The sequence below is a fragment of the Palaemon carinicauda genome, chromosome 15 (assembly GCF_036898095.1).
Source record: "Palaemon carinicauda isolate YSFRI2023 chromosome 15, ASM3689809v2, whole genome shotgun sequence".
In the NCBI taxonomy this organism is placed as follows: domain Eukaryota; kingdom Metazoa; phylum Arthropoda; class Malacostraca; order Decapoda; family Palaemonidae; genus Palaemon; species Palaemon carinicauda.
In genome coordinates this window covers 128,029,556-128,056,175 of record NC_090739.1, presented here as the reverse complement: position 1 = coordinate 128,056,175, position 26,620 = coordinate 128,029,556, and the positions used below count along the sequence as shown (strand labels likewise).

At 44.9% G+C, this 26,620-nt stretch overlaps 1 protein-coding gene across 1 annotated transcript in view; it reads right to left on the bottom strand.

Moving 5' to 3' along the window:
• The window catches only part of LOC137654730 (G patch domain-containing protein 3-like), a 53,468-nt gene that overhangs the window by 16,612 nt on the left and 10,236 nt on the right, over positions 1-26,620 (bottom strand). Inside the window, exons 3-5 of the mRNA XM_068388634.1 lie at positions 22,208-22,418; positions 21,475-21,576; positions 6,267-6,399 (exon numbers count right to left, since the gene is read on the bottom strand). Coding sequence (XP_068244735.1) covers positions 6,267-6,399; positions 21,475-21,576; positions 22,208-22,418 — 446 coding nt within the window. The remainder of the gene's footprint in view (positions 1-6,266; positions 6,400-21,474; positions 21,577-22,207; positions 22,419-26,620) is intronic.

The window sequence follows — 26,620 nt, the reverse complement described above, 5'->3', positions numbered from 1 at the left end:
AGTCGCCCAAAGTCTCTTGCACACATCCTTGTGGAGGGTCCATTCGGTTGGAATTACCTGACCTTTCCCACTGAGACAATCTGCTATGACGTTCAAGTCGCCCTGGATGAACCTCGTTACTAGGGAGATGCCTCGATCCTTTGACCAGATGAGCAGGTCCCTTGCGATCTCGTACAGAGTCAGTGAGTGGGTACCTCCCTGTTTGGAAATGTACGCCAAGGCCGTGGTGTTGTCCGAGTTGACCTCCACCACCTTGCCTCGAAGGAGATTCTCGAAGCTTATCAAGGCCAGATGAACCGCCAAAAGCTCCTTGCTGTTGATATGCATGCTCCTCTGACTCGAGTTCCACAGACCTGAGCATTCCCGACCGTCCAGCGTCGCGCCCCAGCCCAAGTCCGATGCGTCCGAGAAGAGAACGTGGTTGGGTTTCTGAACTGCCAGGGGAAGGCCCTCTCGTAGGCTGATATTGTCCTTCCACCAAGTCAGACAAGACTTGATCTTTTCGGAAATCGGGATCGAGACCGCCTCTAGCGTCTTGTCCTTTTTCCAGTGAAAAGCCAGGTGGAATTGAAGAGGTCAGAGGTGTAGCCTTCCTAGCGAGACAAATTGCTCCAGGGATGACAGCATTCCTACCAGACTCATCCAAAGCCTGACTGAGCAGCGTTCTTTCTTCAGCATCTTCTGGATGGAGAGCAGGGCTTGATCTATTCTGGGGCCCGACGGAAAAGCCCGAAAAACTTGACTGTGAATCTCCATCCCTAAATACAGAATAGTTTGGGATGGGACCAGCTGTGACTTTTCCAAGTTGACTAGGAGTCCCAATTCCTTGGTCAGATCTAGAGTCCAATTGAGATCCTTCAGACAGCGATGACTGGAAGAGGCTCTGAGAAGCCAGTCGTCCAAATAAAGGGAGGCTCGGATGTCCGATAAATGGAGGAATTTTGCCACATTCCTCATAAGCCTCGTAAACACGAGAGGAGCTGTGCTTAGGCCAAAGCACAGGGCCCGAAACTGGTACACCACATCGTCGAAGACGAATCTCAGAAAAGGTTGGGAGTCTGAGTGAATGGGGATGTGGAAGTAGGCGTCCCTTAGGTCTAGAGAGACCATCCAGTCTTCCTTCCTGACCGCTGCTAGGACTGACTTTGTGGTCTCCATGGTAAACTTTGTCTTTGTGACAAAGACATTCAGAGCACTGACGTCTAGCACCGGTCTCCAACCTCCTGTCTTCTTTGATACTAGGAAGAGACGGTTGTAAAACCCCGGTGATTGAAGGTCCGAGACTTTGACCACCGCTCCCTTCTCTAGCAAAAGAGACACTTCCAGTTTCAGGGCTTGTCTCTTTTCTTCCTCTCAGTACCTGGGAGAGAGATCGATGGGGGACGTCGCTAGAGGAGGTCTGCGTACAAAAGGGATTTTGTACCCCTCTCTGAGCAACCTCACAGATTGTTGGTCTACGCCTCTATTCTCCCAGGCTTGCCAGAAGTTCTTGAGTCTGGCACCTACTGCTGTCTGAAGTTGCGGGCAGTCAGACTCTGCCCTTAGAGGACTTGGATCCTTTCCTCTTCCCTCTCTTCCCTTCGGCACCAGCACCTCCCCTGCTGGAGGCTCTGCCACGAAAGGGCGGGATAAACCTGGACGCAGGAGTGTCTATCCTAGGTCTAGCAGACAAGGCAGGCAAAGGGGGAGCTTTGCGAGCCGAGGACGCAACTAGATCGTGGGTGTCCTTCTGCACTAAAGACAAGGCAATTTCCTTAACCAAGACTTCAGGAAACAAGCACTTAGACAAGGGCGCAAAGAGTAGCTCGGATCTTTGGCATGGCGTCACTCCTGCTGACAGAAAAGAGCACAGAGACTCTCGTTTCTTAAGGACTCCGGACGTGAATGAAGCGGCAAGCTCGTTGGACCCATCACGGACCGCCTTGTCCATGCAGGACATAATGAGTAAGGAAACATCCCTATCGGCAGAAGAGATTTTCCTACTCAGGGCTCCTAAACACCAGTCCAGGAAGTTAAAGACTTCAAACGCCCTAAATATGCCTTTAAGAAGGTGGTCCAGGTCCGAGGGTGACCAACAAATCTTCGAGCGTCTCATGGCAAGGCGGCGGGGAGAGTCTACAAGACTTGAGAAGTCGCCCTGGGCAGAGGCAGGAACTCCCAAGCCGAGAACTTCTCCCGTGGCATACCAGACGCTCGATCTAGACGAGAGTTTAGATGGGGGGAAGGCAAATGCTGTCTTCCCTAAACTCCTCTTGGTCTCTAACCAATCGCCTAACAGCCGTAAAGCTCTCTTGGATGAGCGAGAGAGAACGAGTTTAGTAAAGGCAGGCAAGGTAGCAGGAACGCCTAAGACAAACTCTGACGGCAGCGAACGAGGAGCCACAGAAATAAAGTGATCAGGGAACAACTCTTTAAAAACAGCCATGACTTTTCTAAAGTCCAAGGATGGTTGAACTGCTTTAGGCTCATCTAGTTCTGAAGGCTGATCCTCAGGCTGTGGTTCAGCAACGTCCTCATCTGACAGTTCCTCATCCGATAACTGATGAGAAAACGGCAAAGGTGTAGGCAACGTTTGACTCGCAGAGTCCGGTCGCACAGGTGCATACGTGACGGAGCCGGACGCAGCGTCCTGGAACTGCTGACCAGTCTGGGAACTGTCAACAACAACAGGTGCGCGAGGACGCACAGCGTCCACCCGAGACTGTTTAGACCGTCTGGGTTGTGCAGTCAACACCATACCGGGTTGCGGAGGTTGACGCAGCGCGTCAAAACAAGTCAACTCTGATGGTTGATGAACGTCCTGAACGTCACCAATCGCATAGTGCGTTGCCTAACGTCAACGTGCGGCTGGAAATCCACACTGGGTCGCATCGGTGGAGGTACCACCCCAACTGGTTGATGCGAGAAAGCTACATCCACGTCAACAGGACGCACAACAGAACGCTTGGATGGCAGATGGCCAGTAGGATCAACGGTAACCTTCTCAGCGTTGTAGTCCTCCATCAAGGACGCAAGCTTAGACTGCATGTCTTGCAGTAACACCCATTTAGGGTCTACGGAAGCAGGTGCGGTAACAGACGGGGTTAGCGAATGAGACGGCACAACTTTGCCTCTCTTAGGCGGGGAGCAGTCATCAGATGACGGCAACGGGTCCGAACTGTCCCAGTGGCTACATCCGGGACGTTGGACTTGTCCTGAAGGGACCGACTTACGCTTTAAAGGTCTGGAGACCTTGGTCCAAGGTTTCTTACGTGAAACACCTTCGGACGACGAGGTAAAAATGGGCTCTCTCGTCTTACTTAGGTAGGGGCGATCTTGGAGAGATACGCCTGATACCTTAGAGGGAACGTTTGATCGCTGATCAAGGCCTCTCGAACCCATGAGTCGTACGACATTGCTTCTCCCCTGGGCTTGGGAGCTTGCAAGAGGTCCCAGACTAGGAGGACGACAGGCACGAACAGACGAACCCTCGAGCGCAACACTGTTCACAACACTTTGCGTAACACTAGGCACTTTGACACTATCCTTCGTGGCACTTTGGCACTTGAGTTCCTTTACATCCGCCATGAGTTGATTTCGGTCACTTGCTAAAGCCTCAACTCTCTCCCCCAAGGCATGAATAGCACGCATCATGTCTGCCATCGACGGTTCCTGAGTGCTAGGAGGGGGGTTAGGAACAACCACTACAGGGGAAGGAATAGGTTCAGGGGCATGTGGAGAGGAAAAATCTACCGACCTAGAAGAACTTCTCCTTACCCTATCTCTCTCTAGTCTGCGTGTGTATTTATCAAATTCGATAAAATCGAATTCCGAAAGGCCCACGCATTCCTCACACCGATCTTCCAATTGACAGGTTTTACCCCGACAATTGGAACAAACAGTGTGAGGGTCGAGAGAAGCCTTTGGAAGACGCCTATGACAGTCCCTAGCATTACACTTTCGAAACTTGGGAACTTGAGAAGGGTCAGCCATTTTGAATTAGTCAAGGGAAAATTCCAAAAAACGATCTAAGTCATCAACAATTAATCCGATTCAAAAAAGAGTTCAAGGATTTATTTGAAGAAAAACACCTGTACTGCGAAAGCTCAAACCAAATTAAAGTACTTCACCAAATATGATGGGAAAAACTCCAGGTTCAACAGCGAGTAAAGTACGTCTTGTCGACACGTCGACAGAGAAGAAATTGAAGGTTTTGTTTACATCGAGAGTGGTATCTGGCCGACAGTTGGCGCTGGTGGGCACACCAGCAACCTGCATAGCGATCGCTGGCGAGTTTTTTATGTATGTGTCTGTCGAGCAACAGAGTTGCAGCTATTATATATTCACCGGCTAAGTCAAATATTTAAAAATATATCCTACATAAAGTATGACAAATAAAAACTAAAATGCTACAAATATTTAATACAATTTGTATTTTTTCTAGCTATATAAACCTTTGTCATTTAAATTTGGTCAACTCTGGTGTAGCCTGAGCTAACCTCATTTAAATGATGAAGGTTTGTATCCACGTAGGAACAAATTATTATTAATATGGATTAGTTTCCATCAATGTGATAAATTACCAAAACAATTGAAATTTCCACCAATTTGAGAAAATGTCCTACAGAAGTTTGATTTAATTCTGTTACATGTAACGACAATGCCATAAAATCAGAGAAAGGACTAAATAATTGTCTCTACATAGTCTGCTGTCCCTTTGTCCCACAAGCCCTTCAGAGGTATTACATATGAATGAAAGACTGTTCAGATACTCAGATTAAAGTTCATGATTCATACATATAGTACAGTGGATCTGAGTCTTTCACTGCTTCATACAATGGGTCAAGAAAATTCAGCCAGCCTGTAACCCTGAAATTATGTAGAGACAAAGTTAGGAACTATTGAACTGGTACTTCAGCATCATGTCTCACTTAACATGTCCTCTTTACCTTTGAAATTCAGACCCCCATGAAGATATAGCTGTCTATACCACACTCATCTTTTACTTCCTGTATCTGCACTTGGAAATATCTTCCTTTGATCACTTGGTGCAGTGGCTTTTCTTCATACCTCTCATTTCTAAGGTGAGAAACTCCCTTCTTTCCCACCGTTATCCTTAACATTAAGGGTTCGGTTGCCTGATATGCCCTCTCCAATGCCATCTATCAAAGGCATCTTCTTACACTCATCTCTCTATATCATTTTCCCCTTATCTCCCCATCTAATTCTCTGCCTCCCTCTCTAAGATCTCCCCATACTGTAACAGGTTCCTCTCAAGCCATCCTCACTCCCACCCCACCATCCATCCTCAATACGTGCTCACACCATCTCAGTCGTGATACTATTATCACCTTTGTTATCTTTACTAAGTCTGCCATTCTTCTCATTTCATAATTTTCCAATCTTTCAAGTAGGGACATTCCGTCAGCTAAATTATGAGCCATGCCTGATGCTATCAAAGGGAGGAATGCCCAATTCCTCTGCATTTCCTGATTCATCTACCAGTGCATCTTTTGAAAGCACAATTATGGTTGCATGATAAGAAAACATAAATATACATTTTAAGACTTTCCTTAACCAACTGACCTGACACAAGCAAATATGGCTATGCTCATTTCAATCTCTTTACTAGGTATGCAGTTAATTCTAAAAGTCATGCCATCTCCATCATGAAGCTCAATACTACACAGTATTCTATAAGTTTTATTCCAGTTGTGACCAAGTTGTGGAATGATCTTCCTAATCAGGTAGTTGAATCGGTGGAACTTCAAAAGTTCAAACTTGCAGCTAACGTTTTTATATTGAACAGGCTGACATAAGTCCCTTTTTATAGTTTATTTATGAAAGATCTATTTAAATGTTGTTACTATTCTTAAAATAAGTTATTTCAATTGTTCATTACTTCTCTTGTAGTTTATCTTTTTTCCTTATTTACTTTCCTCACAGGGCTATTTCATCTTGTTCGAGCCCTTGGGCTTATAGCATCTTACTTTTTCAACTAGGGTTGTAGCTTAGTTGGTAATAATAATACAATGAAAATAAGCACAAGGTATTTTTGGTAGGTCAGAGGGAGGCTTCCTTTATGGGGTAGGTTTTATCCCCCTTCTTGTAGTTCTTTACCCCCACTGCATCAAATTATTAGTAATGGTCATACATTTTCAATTTGCAAAAATAATTAGATACTGTACATACATTCAAAATCCATCAACCTTCCTGTTATAATTTTTCATAATAAGTCGATCACACGTCTTTATGTAGAATTACTAAAACCACAAGTCATTCCTTACCTTTATCATAATAGATGGACATGTCAACATCCCATTCATCTGTTGTTTGCTCATCAAAGTCCCCTTCTTGTTCTCTCCAATACTGTGCATCTGTATAAAAGACTAAGCCAGGCCCTCCTTTCTCCCATACAAGCTGTGACAATAAAAAAACTACTTGAAATGGCATAGTAAAAACAAAAATATCACACAGAATAATAAGAGATATTTCAAATATCAGTAAAAAAGACTTCAAATTAAATAAAGTTGTTAAAAAGAGTCATCAAAATTAAATACATTACAGTAATAAAATAGGCCACTTCCCCTAAAAAATAAAATAAATGCTTTAAAGTAAGCATTTAAGAAAAATTCTACACAAAATACAATTAAAAATAAACTGAAATTTAGTAAATATGTTATTTTTATAATAAAATAAATTTTTGAATATACTTACCCGGTGATTATATAAGCTGCAGCTCTGCTGCCCGACAGAAAAACTCTACGCTCAAAATCCGCCAGCGATCGCTATGCAGGTAGGGGGTGTACTTCAACAGCGCCATCTGTCGTGCAGGTACTCAGTACTCAATGTAAACACAGAACTCAATTTTCTCCTCGGTCCACTGGGTCTCTATTGGGGAGGAAGGGAGGGTCCTTTAATATATAATCACCGGGTAAGTATATTCAAAAATTTATTTTATTATAAAAATAACATTTTTCAATATTAAACTTAGCCGGTGATTATATAAGCTGATTCACACCCAGGGGGGTGGGTAGAGACCAGCATTAATTGTTTACATTATTATGAGCTAAGGATTTTGTATTTCATTTTAGCAGTTATTCAAAATAACAAACATAAAATAAATAAGTACCTGGTAAGGAAGTCGACTTGAACAATTACTCTGCCTTTTTTAAGTACGTCTTCCTTACTGAGCCTCGCGATCCTCTTAGGATGCTGAGCGACTCCTAGGAGCTGAAGTATCAAGGGTTGCAACCCATACTACAGGACCTCATCAAAACCTCTAATCTAGGCGCTTCTCAAGAAAAGAATTTGACCACCCGCCAAATCAACCAGGATGCGAAAGGCTTCTTAGCCTTCCGGACAACCCAAAAACAACAATAAAAACATTTCAAGAGAAAGATTAAAAAAAGTTATGGAATTAGGGGAATGTAGTGGTTGAGCCCTCACCCACTACTGCACTCGCTGCTACGAATGGTCCCAGGGTGTAGCAGTTCTCGTAAAGAGACTGGACATCTTTAAGATAAAAAGACGCGAACACTGACTTGCTTCTCCAATAGGTTGCGTCCATTATACTCTGCAGAGATCTATTTTGTTTAAAGGCCACTGAAGTTGCGACAGCTCTAACTTCATGTGTCCTTACCTTCAGCAAAGCATGGTCTTCCTCATTCAGATGGGAATGAGCTTCTCGTATCAACAGTCTGATATAATAGGAAACTGCATTCTTTGACATAGGCAAAGAAGGTTTCTTAATAGAACACCATAAAGCTTCTGACTGTCCTCGTAAAGGTTTAGTTCGTCTTAAATAGAACTTAAGAGCTCTAACAGGGCATAAGACTCTTTCTAGTTCATTTCCAACCATATTTGAAAGGCTTGGAATATCGAACGATTTCGGCCAAGGACGAGAAGGTAGCTCGTTTTTGGCTAGAAAACCAAGCTGTAAAGAACATGTAGCCGTTTCAGATGAAAATCCGATGTTCCTGCTGAAGGCGTGAATCTCACTGACTCTTTTAGCTGTTGCTAAGCAAACCAGGAAAAGAGTCTTTAAAGTGAGATCTTTAAAGGAGGCTGATTGTAGTGGCTCGAACCTTTCTGACATAAGGAATCTTAGTACCACGTCTAAATTCCAACCAGGTGTAGCCAAACGACGCTCCTTCGTGGTCTCAAAAGACTTAAGGAGGTCCTGTAGATCTTTGTTGTTGGAAAGATCTAAGCCTCTGTGACGGAAGACTGCTGCCAACATGCTTCTGTAACCTTTGATAGTGGGAGCTGAAAGAGATCTTTCCTTCCTCAGGTATAATAGGAAGTCAGCTATTTGGGTTACAGAGGTACTGGTCGAGGATACTGATACCGACTTGCACCAGTTTCGGAAGACTTCCCACTTCGACTGGTAGACTCTAAGAGTGGATGTCCTCCTTGCTCTAGCAATCGCCCTGGCTGCCTCCTTCGAAAAGCCTCTAGCTCTAGAGAGTCTTTCGATAGTCTGAAGGCAGTCAGACGAAGAGCGTGGAGGCCTGGGTGTACCTTCTTTACGTGTGGCTGACGTAGAAGGTCCACTCTTAGAGGAAGAGTTCTGGGAACGTCCACCAGCCATTGAAGTACCTCGGTGAACCATTCTCTCGCGGGCCAGAGGGGAGCAACTAACGTCAACCTTGTCCCTTCGTGAGAGGCGAACTTCTGCAGTACCTTGTTGACAATCTTGAACGGGGGGAATGCATAAAGGTCTAGATGGGACCAATCCAGTAGAAAGGCATCTATATGAACTGCTGCTGGGTCCGGGATTGGTGAGCAATATATTGGGAGCCTCTTGGTCATCGAGGTTGCAAAGAGATCTATGGTAGGTTGGCCCCATGTGGCCCATAGTCTCTTGCACACATCTTTGTGTAGGGTCCATTCTGTTGGAATGATTTGACCCCTCCGACTGAGGCAATCCGCCATGACATTCATGTTGCCTTGAATGAACCTCGTTACTAGAGAAAGGTTTAGATCTCTTGACCAGGTGAGGAGGTCCCTTGCGATCTCGTACAACGTCATAGAATGGGTCCCTCCTTGCTTGGAGATGTACGCCAAGGCCGTGGTGTTGTCCGAGTTCACCTTCACCACTTTGCCTTGAAGGAGGGACTTGAAGCTTTTCAAGGCCAGATGAACTGCCAGTAGCTCCTTGCAGTTGATATGTAACGTTCTTTGATTCGAGTTCCAAGTTCCCGAGCATTCCCGACCGTCTAATGTCGCACCCCAGCCCGTGTCCGATGCGTCCGAGAAGAGAACGTGGTTGGGGGTCTGAACAGCCAGGGGCAGACCCTCTCTGAGGTTGATATTGTCCTTCCACCAAGTCAGTGATGACTTCATCTTCTCGGAAATGGGGATCGAGACCGCTTCTAGCGTCTTGTCCTTTTTCCAGTAAACAGCTAGGTGAAATTGAAGGGGACGGAGGTGTAGTCTCCCTAACGAAACGAACTGTTCCAGGGATGAAAGCGTCCCTATCAGATTCATCCACTGTCTGACTGAACATCGTTCCTTCTTTAGCATGTTCTGGATGCATACCTGGGCTTGACTTGTTCTGGGGGCCGACGGAAAAGCCCGAAAAGCTTGACTGTGAATCTCCATCCCTAAATACACTATAGTTTGGGATGGGACCAGTTGGGACTTTTCCATATTGACCAGGAGACCCAATTCCTTGATCAGATCTAGAGTCCACTTTAGATTCTCCAGACAGCGACGACTGGAAGAAGCTCTTAGAAGCCAGTCGTCCAAATAGAGGGAGGCTCTGATATCCGCTAAATGCAGGAATTTGGCAATATTCCTCATCAGCCTCGTAAACACAAGAGGAGCTGTGCTTAGGCCAAAGCACAGGGCTTGAAATTGGTAGACAACCTTTTCGTAAACGAATCTCAGAAAAGGTTGGGATTCTGGGTGGATGGGGACGTGAAAGTATGCGTCCCTTAAGTCTAAAGAGACCATCCAGTCTTCCTTCCTGACCGCTGCTAGAACGGACTTTGTGGTCTCCATGGCGAACGTCTGCTTTGTGACAAAGACATTCAGCGCACTGACGTCTAGCACCGGCCTCCACCCTCCTATCTTCTTTACCACTAAGAAGAGACGGTTGTAGAAGCCCGGGGATTGATGGTCCCGGACTTTGACTACCGCTCCCTTTTCTAGTAAGAGAGACACCTCCTGCTTCAAAGCTAGTCTCTTGTCTTCCTCTCTGTACCTGGGAGAGAGATCGATGGGAGACGTTGCTAGAGGGGGTTTGCGTACAAACGGGATCTTGTACCCTTCTCTGAGCAACTTCACAGATTGTGCATCTGCGCCCCTTTTCTCCCAGGTCTGCCAGAAGTTCTTGAGTCTGGCTCCCACTGCTGTCTGAAGAAGGTGGCAGTCAGACTCTGTCTTTAAAGGACTTGGTACCTTTCTTCTTCCCACGTCTCCCTTCGGCACGAGCACCTCCTCTGCTGGAGGCTCTGCCACGAAAGGGCGGAATGAATCTGGACGCTGGAGTGTCCATCCTGGGTCTAGACAAGGTAGGCAAAGGGGTGGCTTTGCGGGCAGAGGACGCAACCAGGTCATGGGTGTCTTTCTGAATCAAGGAGGCAGCAATCTCCTTTATCAAGTCCTCTGGGAAAAGGCACTTTGAGAGAGGAGCAAAAAGAAGTTCCGATCTCTGACACGGTGTTACTCCAGCTGACAGGAAAGAGCAAAGGTTTTCCCGTTTCTTGAGGACCCCGGATACGAACGAAGCCGCAAGCTCACTGGATCCGTCACGTATGGCCTTGTCCATGCAGGACATAATGAGCAAGGAAGCTTCCTTGTCAGAAGGGGAGATCTTCCTGCTCAAAGCTCCCAGACACCAGTCCAAAAAGTTAAAGACCTCGAAGGCTCTAAACACTCCTTTCAATAGATGGTCTAAGTCTGAAGGAGACCAACATATCTTAGAGCGTCTCATGGCTAGCCTGCGGGGAGAGTCTACTAGACTTGAGAAGTCGCCCTGGGCAGAGGCAGGAACTCCCAAGCCGAGAACTTCTCCCGTGGCATACCAGACGCTCGATCTGGAAGAGAGTCTCGCAGGGGGAAACGTAAATGCTGTCTTCCCAAGGTTCTTTTTGGACTGCATCCAATCTCCTAAAACTCGTAAAGCTCTCTTGGACGAGAGGGCGAGGACGAGTTTCGTATAGGCAGGCGCTGATGACTGCGTGCCTAAAGCGAACTCTGACGGAGGAGAGCGTGGAGCCGCAGACACAAACTGATCAGGATACATCTCCTTGAACAGAGCAAGAACTTTTCTAAAGTCCAAGGAGGGTTGCGTGGTCTTGGGTTCGTCGATGTCCGTATGTGGGTCGTCAATGTGAGCAGCGTCGTCATCATCAGAGAGTCCATCATCTGAAAACTGAGGAGGAAGTGGCAAAGGAGTAGGAATCGGCTGGTCAGCTGAGTCCGGCAGCACGGGTGCACGCGTGACTGAACCGGACGCAACGTCATGGAACTGTTGCCCAGTCTGTGAACTGGCAACAACCATAGCAGCGCGGGGACGCAAAGCGTCTACTCCAGACTGTCTAGTCTGCTGTGGGCGAGCAGAGGTAACCACACTGGGTTGCGAAGGTTGACGCACCGCGTCAAAACAAAACAACTTAGGCTGTTGTTGTACCTCGCGAACGTCAACGGAAGGTTCCGTGCGTCGCTGAACGTCAACATGCGGCTGGCAGGGTACACTGGAACGCATGGGTGGCGGGACTCTCACAGCTGGAGTGCGGGAGAAGGTAGCCTCAGCGTCCACCGGACGCACAACCGTGGGTGGTTGTAGGCTAGAGGTTGGTGCAGCGTCAACCTTCTCCGCACGAAAGTCCTGCATCAATGACGTTAACTGTGACTGCATGGTCTGCAGCAAAGACCACTTAGGGTCTACAGGAGCAGGTGCGGCAACAGACGGTGTTACTGCCTGATGCGGTACCGCTTTGCCTCTCTTAGGAGGTGAGCAGTCGTCGGAAGACTGCAGCGAGTCCGAACTGACCCAGTGGCTACAACTGGGCCGTTGGACTTGCGCGGAAGGGACCGACTTGCGCTTAAGAGGCCGCGAGACCTTGGTCCATGGTTTCTTACGAGAAACCTCTTCCGCAGACGAGGAATAAATGGGCTCTCTCGTCTTCGTGTGGGTGGGGCGATCTTGGGTAGATACGCCCGAAACCACGGAGGGAACGTCTGTTCGCTGATTAAAGCCTCTCGAACCCTTTGGTCGTACGACATTGCTTCTCCCCTGGGCTTGGGAGCTTGCAAGAGGTCCCGGACTGGGAGGACGACAGGCACGAACAGACGAACCCTCAAGCGCAACACTATCCACAACACTACCACTCACTTTATCACTACCCACTGCACTCTTGCACTTCAGCTCCTTGACGTCTGCCATGAGCTGGTTACGGTCACTAGCCAAGGACTCGACTCTCTCACCCAGAGCCTGAATGGCACGCATCATATCTGCCATCGAAGGTTGTTGAGTGCTAGAAGGGGGATCAGGAGCAACCACTACAGGGGAAGGAATAGGTTGTGGGGCATGAGGAGAGGAAAATTCAACGGAGCGAGATGAACTTCTCCTGACTCTATCTCTCTCTAGCCTACGTGTATATTTCTGGAATTCGATAAAATCGAATTCCGAAAGCCCAACGCATTCCTCACATCGATCTTCCAATTGACAGGTTTTATCCCGACAATTGGAACAAACGGTGTGAGGATCGATAGAGGCCTTCGGAAGACGCCTTGAACAGTCCCTAGCATTACACTTCCTGAATTTAGGGACTTGAGAAGGGTCAGCCATTTTGAATTAGTCAAAGGGGAATTCAAAAAACTATCCAAAGTCGTCAACAAATAATCCGATATCAACAAAAGAATGCAAGGATGTATTGAAGTTAACGTCTGCAAAGCGAAAGCTCAAAACTAGAAATGTGTACTTCACCAAAAATATGTGAAAACCAATCCAGTAAGCAACAGCGAATTTAGTAGGTCTTGCCGGTGGCACGACAGAGAGAAAAATTGAGTTCTGTGTTTACATTGAGTACTGAGTACCTGCACGACAGATGGCGCTGTTGAAGTACACCCCCTACCTGCATAGCGATCGCTGGCGGATTTTGAGCGTAGAGTTTTTCTGTCGGGCAGCAGAGCTGCAGCTTATATAATCACCGGCTAAGTTTAATATTGAAAAAAGCAAATATACAAATGCTTAATTGCAGCCTATATATTGTGAGTACTGCACAATTGTTACTAGAAGATAATCATCATCTCCTCCTATCCCTATTGATGAAAAGGGCCTCGGGAGATGACAATTATCTTCTAGTAACAATTGTACAATACTCACAGTATACATGCTGCATTTAAGTATTTGTTTATTTGCTTATTTACTAAATTTCAGTTTATTTTTAGTTGTATTTTGTGTGGAATTTTTTAAAAAGCTTAAAATAATTACTTTTTTTAAATGCTTAGTATTAAATATGTTATTTTTATAATAAAATAAATTTTTGAATATACTTACCCGGTGATTATAATAGCTGCAATTCTGTTGCTCGACAGAAAACTCTAAGGTAAAATTCGCCAGCGATCGCTACACAGGTTGCGGGTGTGCCCAACAGCGCCATCTGTCGTCCAGATACCCAGTACTCAATGTAAACAAAGAACTCAATTTTCTCCTCGTCCCACTGCGTCTCTATTGGGGAGGAAGGGAGGGTCCTTTAATTTATAATCACCGGGTAAGTATATTCAAAAATTTATTTTATTATCAAAATAACATTTTTCAATATTTAACTTAGCCGGTGATTATAATAGCTGATTCACACCCAGGGGGGTGGGTAGAGACCAGCAAAATATGTTTACATTATTATGAGCTAAGAATTTTTATTTCATTTTAGAAGTTATCAAAATAACAAAAACAAAATAAATAGGTACCTGGTAAGGAAGTCGACTTGAACAATTACTCTGCCTTTTTAAGTACGTCTTCCTTACGGAGCCTCGCGATCCTCTTAGGATGCTGATTGACCCCTAGGATCTGAAGTATCAAGGGTTGCAACCCATACAACAGGACCTCATCAAAACCCCTAATCTAGGCGCTTCTCAAGAAATGACTTTGACCACCCGCCAAATCAATCAGGATGCGAAAGGCTTCTTAGCCTTCCGGACAACCCAAAAACAACAATAAAAACATTTCAAGAGAAAGATTAAAAAGGTTATGGAATTAGGGAATTGTAGTGGTTGAGCCCTCACCCACTACTGCACTCGCTGCTACGAATGGTCCCAGTGTGTAGCAGTTCTTGTAAAGAGACTGGACATCTTTCAAGTAAAATGACGCGAACACTGACTTGCTTCTCCAATAGGTTGCGTCCATTATACTTTGCAGAGATATATTTTTCTTAAAGGCCACGGAAGTTGTTACAGCTCTAACTTCGTGCGTCTTCATCTTAAGCAAAGTTCGGTCTTCCTCACTCAGATGTGAATGAGCTTCTCGTATTAACAATCTGATAAAGTCTGACCAAGCATTCTTTGACAAAGGCAAGGATGGTTTCTTAACTGAACACCATAAAGCTTCAGATTGGCCTTGTAAAGGTTTAGTACGCTTTAAATAGAACTTAAGAGCTCTAACAGGGCATAAGACTCTTTCTAGTTCATTGCCTACGATCTCCGATAAGCTGGGGATATCGAAGATTTAGGCCAAGGCCGAGAAGGCAGCTCATTTTTGGCTAGAAAACCAAGTTGTAGCGAACAAGTGGCTTTTTCTGACGAAAATCCTATGTTCTTGCTGAAGGCATGAATCTCACTGACTCTTTTAGCCGAGGCTAAGCATACCAGGAAAAGAGTCTTAAGAGTGAGATCTTTCAGGGAGGCTGATTGTAACGGCTCCAACCTGTCTGATATGAAGAATCTTAGTACCACGTCTAAATTCCATCCAGGGGTAGCCAAACGACGCTCCTTGGAGGTCTCAAAAGACTTAAGGAGGTCTTGCAGATCTTTATGTTTGGAAAGATCTAAGCCTCTATGCCGGAAGACCGATGCCAACATGCTTCTGTAGCCCTTGATAGTGGGAGCTGAAAGGGATCGTCCTTTTCTCAGGTATAAGAGAAAAACAGCTATTTGAGCTACAGAGGTACTGGTCGAGGATACAGAAACTGACTTGCACCAGTCTCGGAAGACTTCCCACTTCGATTGGTAGACTCTAATGGAAGAAGCTCTCCTTGCTCTAGCAATCGCACTGGCTGCTTCCTTCGAAAAGCCTCTAGCTCTCGAGAGTCTTTCGATAGTCTGAAGGCAGTCAGACGAAGAGCGTGGAGGCTTTGGAGTACCTTCTTTACGTGTGGCTGACGTAGAAGGTCTACCCTTAGAGGAAGACTACTGGGAACGTCTTCTAACCATCGAAGTATCTCGGTGAACCATTCTCTCGCGGGCCAGAGGGAAGCAACTAACGTCAACCTTGTCCCTTCGTGAGAGGTGAACTTCTGCAGTACCTTGTTGACAATCTTGAACGGTGGGAATGCGTAGAGATCCAGATGTGACCAATCTAGGAGGAAAGCATCTATATGTATTGCTGCTGGGTCCGGGACTGGAGAGCAATAGATTGGAAGCCTCTTGGTCAGCGAGGTTGCAAAGAGATCTATGGATGGTTTTACCCCAAGTGGCCCAAAGTCTCTTGCACACATCCTTGTGGAGGGTCCATTCGGTTGGAATTACTTGCCCTTTCTGACTGAGACAATCTGCTATGACGTTCAAGTCGCCTTGGATGAACCTCGTTACTAGGGAGAGGTCTTGACCTTTTGACCAGATGAGCAGGTCCCTTGTGATCTCGTACAACGTCAGTGAGTGGGTACCTCCTTGTTTGGAGATGTACGCCAAGGCCGTGGTGATGTCCGAGTTAACTTCCACCACTTTGCCTCGAAGGAGAGACTTGAAGCTTTTCAAGGCCAGATGTACTGCCAACAGCTCCTTGCAGTTGATATGCATGCTCCTCTGACTCGAGTTCCACAGTCCTGAGCATTCCCGACCGTCTAGTGTCGCGCCCCAGCCCACGTCCGATGCGTCCGAGAAGAGAACGTGGTTGGGAGTCTGAACAGCCAGGGGAAGACCCTCTCTTAGGTTGATATTGTCCTTCCACCAAGTCAGACAAGACTTTATCTTTTCGGAAACCGGGATCGAGACCGCTTCTAGCGTCTTGTCCTTTTTCCAGTGAAAAGCTAGATGGTATTGAAGAGGACGGAGGTGTAGTCTTCCTAGTGACACAAATTGTTCCACGGATGACAGCGTCCCTACCAGACTCATCCACAGCCTGACTGAGCAGCGTTCCTTCTTCAGCATCTTCTGGATGGATAGCAGGGCTTGATCTATTCTGGGGGCTGATTGTCTTGTTGTTCAGCAACGTCCTCATCAGAGGGTTCCTCATCCGAAAACTGATGAGGAAACGGCAACGGAGTGGGCAACGTCTGGCTCGCTGAGTCCGGTCGCACTGGTGGATGCGTGACGGAGCCGGACGCAATATCATGGAACTGCTGCACAGTCTGTGAACTGTCAACAACCATGGGTGCGCGAGGAAGCACAGCGTCAACCCGAGACTGTCTAGACCGTCTGGGTTGTGCAGTCAACACCCTACCGGGTTGCTGAGGTTGACGCACTGCGTCAAAACAAGTCACCTCTGCTGGTTGTTGAACGTCCTGAACGTCAACAACCACCTCCGAGCGTCGCTTAACGTCAACGTGCGGCTGGCAACCCACACTGGGTCGCATCGGTGGAGGAACCACCTCAACTGGAAGACGCGAGTAGGTTACCTCAGCGTCAACAGGGCGCACAACCGACCGGTTGGAAGGTTGTTGGCCAGAAGGTTCGGTAGCAACCTTCTCCGCATTAAAGTCCTCTATCAAGGACGCAAGCTTGGACTGCATGTCTTGCAGCAAAGCCCATTTAGGGTCTACGGGAGCAGGTGTGGCGACAGACGGGGTTAGCGACTGAGGCGGTACCGTTTACCATCCCTGAAAGCCTTGTTATGCGTGACATAATTGTACAGCAAAACTTCAAAGGCTCGAAAACAGCTGTGAAGTTGACCTGTAAACAACTTGGAGCGTCTCCTGGCCAGGCGCCAGGGAGAGTCTACGAGAAATGAGAAGTCTATCTGGGCAGAGGTATGAACTCCCAAGCCAAGAACTTCTCTCGTGTCATATCAGACTCTCGCTCTATAAACCAGTTTAAAAGAAGGGAAAGCAAAGGCTGTATCCCCCAAACTCCTCCTGGTGAAAAACCAGTCGCCTAGCCAACGTAAAGCTCTCTAGGAGAGCGAGAGAGCACTAGCTTAAAAACAACGGCTTCGAAGTAGCTAGGCCTAGTGTAAGCTCTGACATTTAGGCGAACGAGGAGCAGCAGTTACAAAAAGATCCGGACAAAGATCCTTAAAAAAATCATCATGATTTAATTAAAGTCCATAGGAGGCTAAGCAGCTTTAGGCTCCTCTCCATCTGACAGAGTCCTCAAGGGAATATCAGTAGGAGGGGGAACAGCAACTTCCTCATCTACAGGAACCTTGTCCGATAAAAGCTGAGTCTCAAGCAAGGGAGAGACCTACCGTGGTGGCAATGCTTTACAAGCAGAGTCCACACTCACTGGTGCATTAGTAGCGGACCAGAACGCAACGTCATGTAACTGCTTGACAGTCTGTGAACTGTCAACAACTGAACTGTCAACCACAACAGGTGCGTGAGGACGCACAGCGTCCACTCGAGACTGCTTTGACTGCCTAGACTGAGCAGTCAAAACAACTCTAGAATGCGGAGGTTGACGCACAACGTCAAAACAAGTCAACTCCGATTGTTAGTGAACGTCTGGAACGTCAACAGGAGCCTCAGCAAGTGGCCTAATGTCCAAATGCGGCTGAAAAACCACACGAGACCGCATCGAGTGTGGTTCTAAACAACCTGACTGACGTGACTAAGCTACGCCAATGTCAACAGTAAGCACAAAGGAACGTTAGGTTGGTTGAAAGCCAGGATATCGATGAGATAAACGGCTAGACTCAACGGACTAATCGGCAGAATAGTCTTCCATAAGGGAGGCAAGCATATACTGCATGTCTTGCCATACAACCCATTAAGGATCAACGGAAATGGTTGTGGTAAGAGACGAGGGTAACGTCTGTGACCGCAACACTTTGCCTACAAAAAAAGACTCTCGGAGTCTGTGTTACGCTTTTGTTAGGCGGCGAGCAGTTATCCGATGACTGCATAGGGTCAGAGCTGTCCTAATGGTTGTAACCAGGACGCTGGACCTGTCCTGAAAGGACTGACTTTCGCTTAAGGGCTTCGAAACCTTGTGACAGGTTTCTTATGCGAAAAGCCTTCGGATGACGAGGAGAAACGACGTCTCTCTCGTCTTATGGTAGGGGAAAACGTCTGTTCGTTGGTCAAGGCCTCTCGAACCCATAAGTCGTTTGACATTACTTCTCCCCTGGGCTTGGGAGCATGTAAGAGGTCCCGGACTAGGTGAACGACAGGCACGAACAGACGAACCCTCGGACGCAACACTGTAACACTTTGCGCATATCACTTTATCACTTCGATTTTCTGTTTTGCACTTATTTCACTGAAATTTTTACTGATTTCTACCTGAAACACGCAATTCTACCCTTCATTAAAAGGTAGTAATTGCGAAATCAGTCGTATAATGCAAGCTCATTAATACCAGCAAAAAACAGAAAACATATTTAAAGATACAAAAATCAGTGGCTGGGAAAGAGACTAAACACTAGTTCATATAACTACGTTTTCAATCTCTCACCGCACATAGCCTGGGGACGAGAATAAAAAACTAAAACGTTTTATCCTTCCTCCCCGTACAGCGACTAGGGACGAGAGTAACACGAGAACAACGTTACCCGCTTGAACGGAACGTTTTCTCTCCTCTCTCTCCCTCCGTCTCTATCTCTCTCTCTCTTTCTCTCTTGATTTCGCACCTAAGAGAAGAGCCCAATTATATTTCGTCAAAAAAACATGTTATTTGACTAAAGGAAAAAACTGAAAGGTTTTTCAAATAAAAAGTTCCTTTAAAATAGAATTTAAAACATTTAAGCTAAGAAAGAATGAACAAAACGTCAGAATTTACTCTTACTGCAAAGTGAAACCGTGATACACTCTCTCTCTATCGTAACGATAGAGCGCATGTTGAACGTCCTGAACGTCAACAACTGCGTAGCATAAATAACTAAACGTTAGTTCATCTTTGAAAACAGTACGAAGACTATCAAAGAAATTCTTTCATAAACTATTACATTTAAAAAGTTTTAAATCCTTAGCTCTTTAAAAGCTAATTACGATATAAAGGCCTCAACGTTGATTAACTTCGGTTTCCAAGTTAGGACCGCCTACTCTCAGGAAAGTCTATATAAACAAAACATTAAAATTATTTTTATATGTTTATAATAAATGGAAAGTTAATCGAAGAGGCCTAATAAAGGCGGAGAGATATAAAATATATAGTGGAAAATCTATAACGTGATATAATTACTAAAAGCCTAAACACACTTCCGCTAAGGGAAGGGTCGGCCATTTAAAAGTGAAAGAAAGTCCATACTCTCTTTGTCATCATAATTAAATCTATCCAAAACGAGTTCAAGATTTAAGATGAAGATAAAACACCTGCATAGCGAAAGCTCAAAACTAGAATAGTGTACTTCACCAATTAGTTGTGAAAACAAATCCAGTTTAGCAACAGCGAATAAGCACGTCTTGTCGGGAGCACGACAGAGAGAAAATTGAGTTCTTTGTTTACATTGAGTACTGGGTATCTGGACGACAGATGGCGCTGTTGGGCACACCCGCAACCTGTGTAGCGATCGCTGGCGAATTTTACCTTAGAGTTTTCTGTCGAGCAACAGAGTTGCAGCTATTATAATCACCGGCTAAGTTAAATATTGAAAAAATACTATATAATTAATACTACAGTATGATTAATTTCATGGCTTGATTTAAGTAGCTTATAGAAAGATCCCTTCATCTGACCCATACATACTGACTCAAATTTTAATTCTGTAGTTGATAGACCTACTTAAAAGGCATGAACTGTATAATCATGCATGATATATCTTTGCTGTCCCAGGTAATGAGATTATTTTTTATTTACCAGTTGCCTGACAATCTCTACCTCTTTCATTCATGCTGCTGCCACTCACTTTTTTATTGCCTTTACAGTCCTTGCTTCAAAGTCCTGTGTTCCAAAATAACAAAAATACTCTACCCCTTTTTTTTTATCATAACAGGGTTGTCAATTCTTCTGTTAAAGGATTAAAGGCTGCTCATGAATGGCAGAGGCAAAGGACAGTGACATATGATCAGCACCCAAGCCCCCTCTCCATCCAAGCTAGGACCAGGCAATGGTTGCTGATGATTCAGCAGGTAGACCTAAAGGCTCCCCTAAACCCCACATCCTTAGGTCACAAGGATGGTAAGGTTACAGACACTGCAAGAAACTATCGAGCTTGAGTGGGTCTCAAACCCCAGTCTGGCAAATCGCTAGGCAGGGACGTTTCCAGTAAGCCAACACAACCCCCATTGTTTCCATTTGCTCTTATTAAACAATTCAAGTATACAAAACCTTTTACTCAATGTAGATTTTACAATTCAGAACACCTTTTGAGACATCATCTTTCACATTCAGTACATATCACACAGTTCACCCCTCACCCCTTCTCCCCAACAGCCGCACAGCCACTTTCTTGTTTGTACTTTTTCCACTGCCTTCTTGCTGGTTTCAAATTGCCTTGATTTTGTTTTACACCATTGCTTTACATTTCTGTCTTATTAAGTCCACTCTCTCACAATTTAAACACTTCCACTACCACTTTTATATTCTTAATCATATTAAAGCCAAACTGTTTCAGTTTCTCCAACCCCATTTTTTATTAATTCACCTCCAGGCCTCTTATACTGTACTTGTTTTCAGCTATTATAATCCTTAACTTTGTCAAAATTATAAAAATTACTTCTTCAGAAATTCTGTGTCCTATTCTATATCTACCCATAATATTCTTAAAACCAGCTCTTTCAGTACTTATAAAGCCATTTATATCTTCTATCAGAATATCATCGGACTATAGCACTAATGTCTCATTATCTAATATTTTTTCTCAATATTGTAGCTTTTCTCTTGAACTTCTTGAAGATGATTTATAGATACAAAAGATGCACACATCATCTTTTCAAAGATCATTTGAATCTTTATAATTCTTTCGACTATTTTAGTCATATCAACCTTGATCAGAATCCCCACTTCATTTTATCTCAATACCTCTTCATCAAAATTAATACTATTCTGTATCATCTCAGATACTTTTTGAGCCCGTTCCTTTGTACTAAGCTACTTCTAGTCAGCATTTCTACAACTTCGGACTTTTCCCACTACTATTCCTATATGTACAGTATAGTGCTCCTTCAGTTTCTATATCACTACAGAAAAGGTAACACTAATCATGTCGGAAACAAAAATTGATGCACTGACCTCAATTTCCTTTTCATATAGACGTTCTTTAATACGATCTTGGCTCGTAACATCTTCGTGAAATGTCTGAAATCTTTCCCACTCTTCCACTTCAGCTCCATCCTGAAATTATGAAAAATTAGAAGAGGATTATAATAATAATCAAAGATTTAAAGTAAGAACTACTGAAGCAAGACTGAGAATCAGCCAATGTATTTTCATTCTTGCTCATTATACAAAAGTAAAATGAATATCATAAAATTGTATAACTTACTTTATAAATTCAACAGACAAAATAGATGAAAGTGTATTAAATGTTTCTGTTGAGACTTATTTACTTGCTGAACCCTTTGGCTATAGCCATCTTTAACTTGAAACACACCAATATCAAAACTCACTATGGCAACAAAGGAGGAACCATATCACTCGCTACCTTGAACAAAAATAATCACAGAAATCTTTAAAAATTGTTTCCCAACCAAGGTCACATGGTTAATCATCATTTTACTATAGATGTGTCAAGAAGTCCCTTCCAGCTACAGTATTTCTTCAAAAGATGTTTGCTTTTGACCTCAAAGATAAATACAGTATCCCTTTGACTCACTATTTCCAAAGTAGAGAGTTGAGTTTGCCCATTTCTGCTTTCTTTACCAATGACAGATAATGAACAAACAAAAATATAAAGGAATGCATTTGTTTCTAAATACTCTTCATTACAATACATTTATTTACGAGCAAAGAGTACTGTAGTTACCTCAACCTCCTTTTCTAGTTCAAGTCTTGGTTTAGACAATTTTAGCTTTTTAGGTTGCGTAGATCTTGCAGTACGTTGTGAGAAATCAACAGAAGCTGGGATAAGGTCCCCTGCAGCTGTAAATACGACAGACTTTTCCTTGACGTCAACATTTCCCGGATAAACACTAGTACCATAATCAAAGGGTACTTGCCCAAACTTCTTTTTGCCCCTGAAATGCCAGAGAATACAGTATAATAATATTTAAGAAATCAATGTATATCTCTCTAAGAGGAAGATAAATAATATAAGCTATTAAAATAAAATACATAAACACAATAGCAAAAAAGGTAAAATAAAATACAGATGCAAAATATTTTTCAATTACACAAGAAACTCATTAGATTAAGGGGTATATTTCTATCTACAGTATTTCGTTATTATGTTATTCATATACAGTGCTATACTGTAGTTCATATTTAGAACCATGAATTCTCAATTATATTGATACATTTAAAAGTACTGTAACATTTCCATTGTTATATATTGTATATTGTACCAGTTTAATAAAATAGACAAATTTGGTTTCATAAAGTAAAGAAATATACTGTATAGGACTGTACAGTATGTAGAAAAATGTATATACCTCAGGATTTAAGTAAAGGAATGATGTTTGTATTCAACATATAATCATAAAATTGTGTGAATCAAAGATATCAGTGAAAATTTTTAATTAAAATGATATTTTGATTATAAAATAAATTTTTGAATATACTTACCCGGTGAATATATAATAGCTGACGTCTCGGACGGCTCGACAGAAACACAAAAACTCGCGAGCGATCGCCATGAAGGTTGCGGGTGTGCCCACCAGCGCCGACTATCGGCCAGATACCGCATATACATGTAAACACCTCCAGTTCTTCTCATTCCGCTGGGTCTCTATCGGGGAGGAAGGGAGGGCCTTTAATTTATATATTCACCGGGTAAGTATATTCAAAAATTTATTTTGTAATCAAAATATCATTTTTAAATATTAAACTTAGCCGGTGAATATATAATAGCTGATTCACACCCATGGTGGTGGGTAGAGACCAGTATTAATACAATAAAGGCGTATATGCTTAGAGTTTTTGACAGTTATATCATAACAAAACCCAAATAAATATAGGTACCTGGTAAGGAAGCTGACTCTGACGATTACTCTGCCTTGTTAGTCCGCTTTCCTCACGAAGCCCAGCCATCCTCTCAGGATGCTGAAAGACTCCCAGGAGCTGTTATATCCAGGGCGACAACCCATACAACAGGACCTCATCAAAACCCTTAATCTGGGCGCTCTCAAGAAACGACATTTGACCACCCGCCAAATCAAAAAGGATGCGAAAGGCTTCTTAGCCTTCCGTACAACCCAAAACAAGATTAAAAACATTTCAAGAGAAGATTAAAAGGATATTGGAATTAAGGGAATGTAGTGGTAGAACCCTCACCCACTACTGCACTCGCTGCAACGAATGGACCCAGTGTGTAGCAGTCCTCATAAAGAGTCTGGACGTCTTTTAAGTAAAATGAAGCGAACACCGACTTGCTCCTCCAAAAGGTCGCGTCCATAATACTTCGTAGAGATCTGTTTTGCTTAAAGGCCACAGAAGTTGCTATAGATAGCTCTTACTTCGTGCGTCTTGACCTTAAGCAAGCAACGATCTTTTTCACTCAAGTGAGAATGAGCCTCTCGGATTAAAAATCTAATAAAATACGATAAAGCATTTTTAGACATAGGCAATGATGGCTTCTTAACTGAGCACCACAAGGCCTCAGATCCACCTCGTAAGGATTTGGTACGAGCTAAATAAAACTTAAGAGCTCTAACTGGACACAGTACTCTTTCAAGCTCGTTGCCTACAATCTCTGACAGGCAAGGTATATCAAACGACTTAGGCCAAGGACGAGAAGGCAGTTCATTTTTGGCCAAGAAACCAAGCTGAAGTGAACATGTGGCTTTATCTGTAGAAAAGCCGATGTTTTTACTGAAGGCATGGATCTCACTGACCCTTTTAGCCGAAGCCAAGCACACTAAGAAAAGCGTCTTGAGGGTGAGATCCTTCAGGGAGGCTGAATGCAATGGCTCAAACCTGTCGGACATTAGGAACCTTAGGACCACGTCTAAGTTCCATCCAGGAGTTGCCATACGACGCTCCTTAGAGGTCTCGAAGGACTTAAGGAGATCTTGGAGATCTTTATTATTGGACAGATCTAAGCCTCGATGTCTGAACACAGAAGCCAACATGCTCCTGTAGCCCTTAATAGTGGGAGCCGAGAGGGAGCGAACATTTCTCAGATGTAGGAGAAAGTCTGCAATTTGGGCTACAGAGGTACTGGAAGAGGAAATGGATGATGACTTGCACCAGTCTCTAAAGACTTCCCACTTCGACTGGTATACCTTGATGGTAGAAGCTCTCCTAGCTCTCGCAATCCCTCTGGCTGCCTCCTTCGAAAAACCTCGAGCTCTTGAGAGTCTTTCGATAGTCTGAAGGCAGTCAGACGAAGCGCGGGGAGGCTTTGATGAAGACTCCTTACGTGGGGCTGCCGTAAGAGATCCATCCTTAAAGGAAGACTCCTTGGAACGTCTACCAGCCATTGAAGTACCTCTGTGAACCACTCTCTCGCGGGCCAGAGGGGAGCAACCAACGTCAACCTTGTCCCTTCGTGAGAGGCGAACTTCTGCAGTACCTTGTTGATGATCTTGAACGGCGGGAATGCGTACGCGTCCAGGTGAGACCAGTCCAGTAGAAACGCATCTATGTGGGCCGCCTCTGGATCTGGGACTGGAGAGCAATAGGTCGGGAGCCTTTTGGTCAACGAGGTGGCAAAGAGGTCTATGGAGGGTTGACCCCAAGTCACCCAAAGACTCTTGCACACGTCCTTGTAGAGGGTCCATTCTGTGGGGATCACCTGACCTCTCCGACTGAGACAGTCTGCCAAGACGTTCAAGTCCCCCTGGATGAATCTTGTCAACAGGGAGATGCCTCGATTTTTTGACCAGATGAGGAGGTCCCTTGCGATGACGAACAGTGTGTGGGAGTGAGTGCCTCCTTGCTTGGAGATGTACGCCAAGGCTGTGGTGTTGTCCGAATTGACTTCTACCACTTTGTTTCGAAGAATGCTCTCGAAACTCGTCAAGGCCAAGTGAACCGCTAACAGCTCCTTGCCGTTGATGTGCATGATCTTCTGATCCGACGTCCAAAGACCCGAACATTCCAGACCGTCCAGAGTCGCTCCCCAACCCAAATCCGACGCGTCTGAGAACAACACGTGGTTTGGGTTCTTGACCGCCAGGGACAGACCCTCTCGCAGACTTATGTTGCTGTCCCACCAGTTCAGGCACGTTTTTACTGGCTCGGAGACCGGGATTGACACAGCTTCCAAAGTCTTGCTCTTGTTCCAGTGTGAGTCTAGATGGAACTGGAGAGGGCGAAGGTGAAGTCTCCCTAGTGAGACAAATTGCTCCAGGGATGACAGAGTCCCTAAGAGGCTCATCCAACTTCTCACTGAGCAACGGTCTTTTTTCAGCATGAGGCGGACTTTGAGCAGGGCTTGCTCTATCCTGGTGGCAGACGGAAAAGCCCGAAAAACTAGACTGCGAATCTCCATCCCCAAATAGAGAATCGTCTGGGAGGGATTCAGTTGAGACTTTTCTAAGTTCACCAACAGTCCCAACTCCTTTGCCAGACCCAACGTCCATTGAAGGTCCTGCAGACAGCGATGACGGGACGATGCTCTGAGAAGCCAGTCGTCCAAGTACAGGGAGGCTCGAATTCCCGATAAATGAAGGAATTTTGCCACATTCCTCATGAGCCTCGTAAACACGAGAGGAGCAGGGCTGAGGCCGAAGCACAGTGCTCGAAACTGGTACACCACATTCCTGTAAACAAACCTCAGATACGGTTGAGAATCTGGGTGAATAGGAATGTGGAAGTACGCATCCTGCAGGTCGAGAGAGACCATCCAGTCTCCCTCTCTGACCGCTGCTAGGACGGACTTCGTGGTCTCCATCGTAAATTTTGTTTTTATAACAAAAACGTTGAGCGCACTGACGTCCAGCACTGGCCTCCAACCTCCCGTATGCTTTGGGACTAGGAAGAGACGGTTGTAAAATCCCGGTGATTGAAGGTCAGAGACTTTCACCACCGCTCCCTTCTCTAGCAACAGAGACACCTGCTGATGTAGAGCTTGTCTCCTTGACTCCTCTCGATACCTGGGAGAGAGGTTTAGAGGAACTGTTACTAGAGGAGGTCTGCGTACAAAAGGAATTTTGTACCCCTCCTTGAGCAACAACACAGACTCTTGGTCTGCACCCCTCATCTCCCAGGCCTGCCAGAAGCTGTTCAGTCTGGCCCCTACCGCTGTCTGAGGACGTGGGCAGTCAGACTCTGCCAC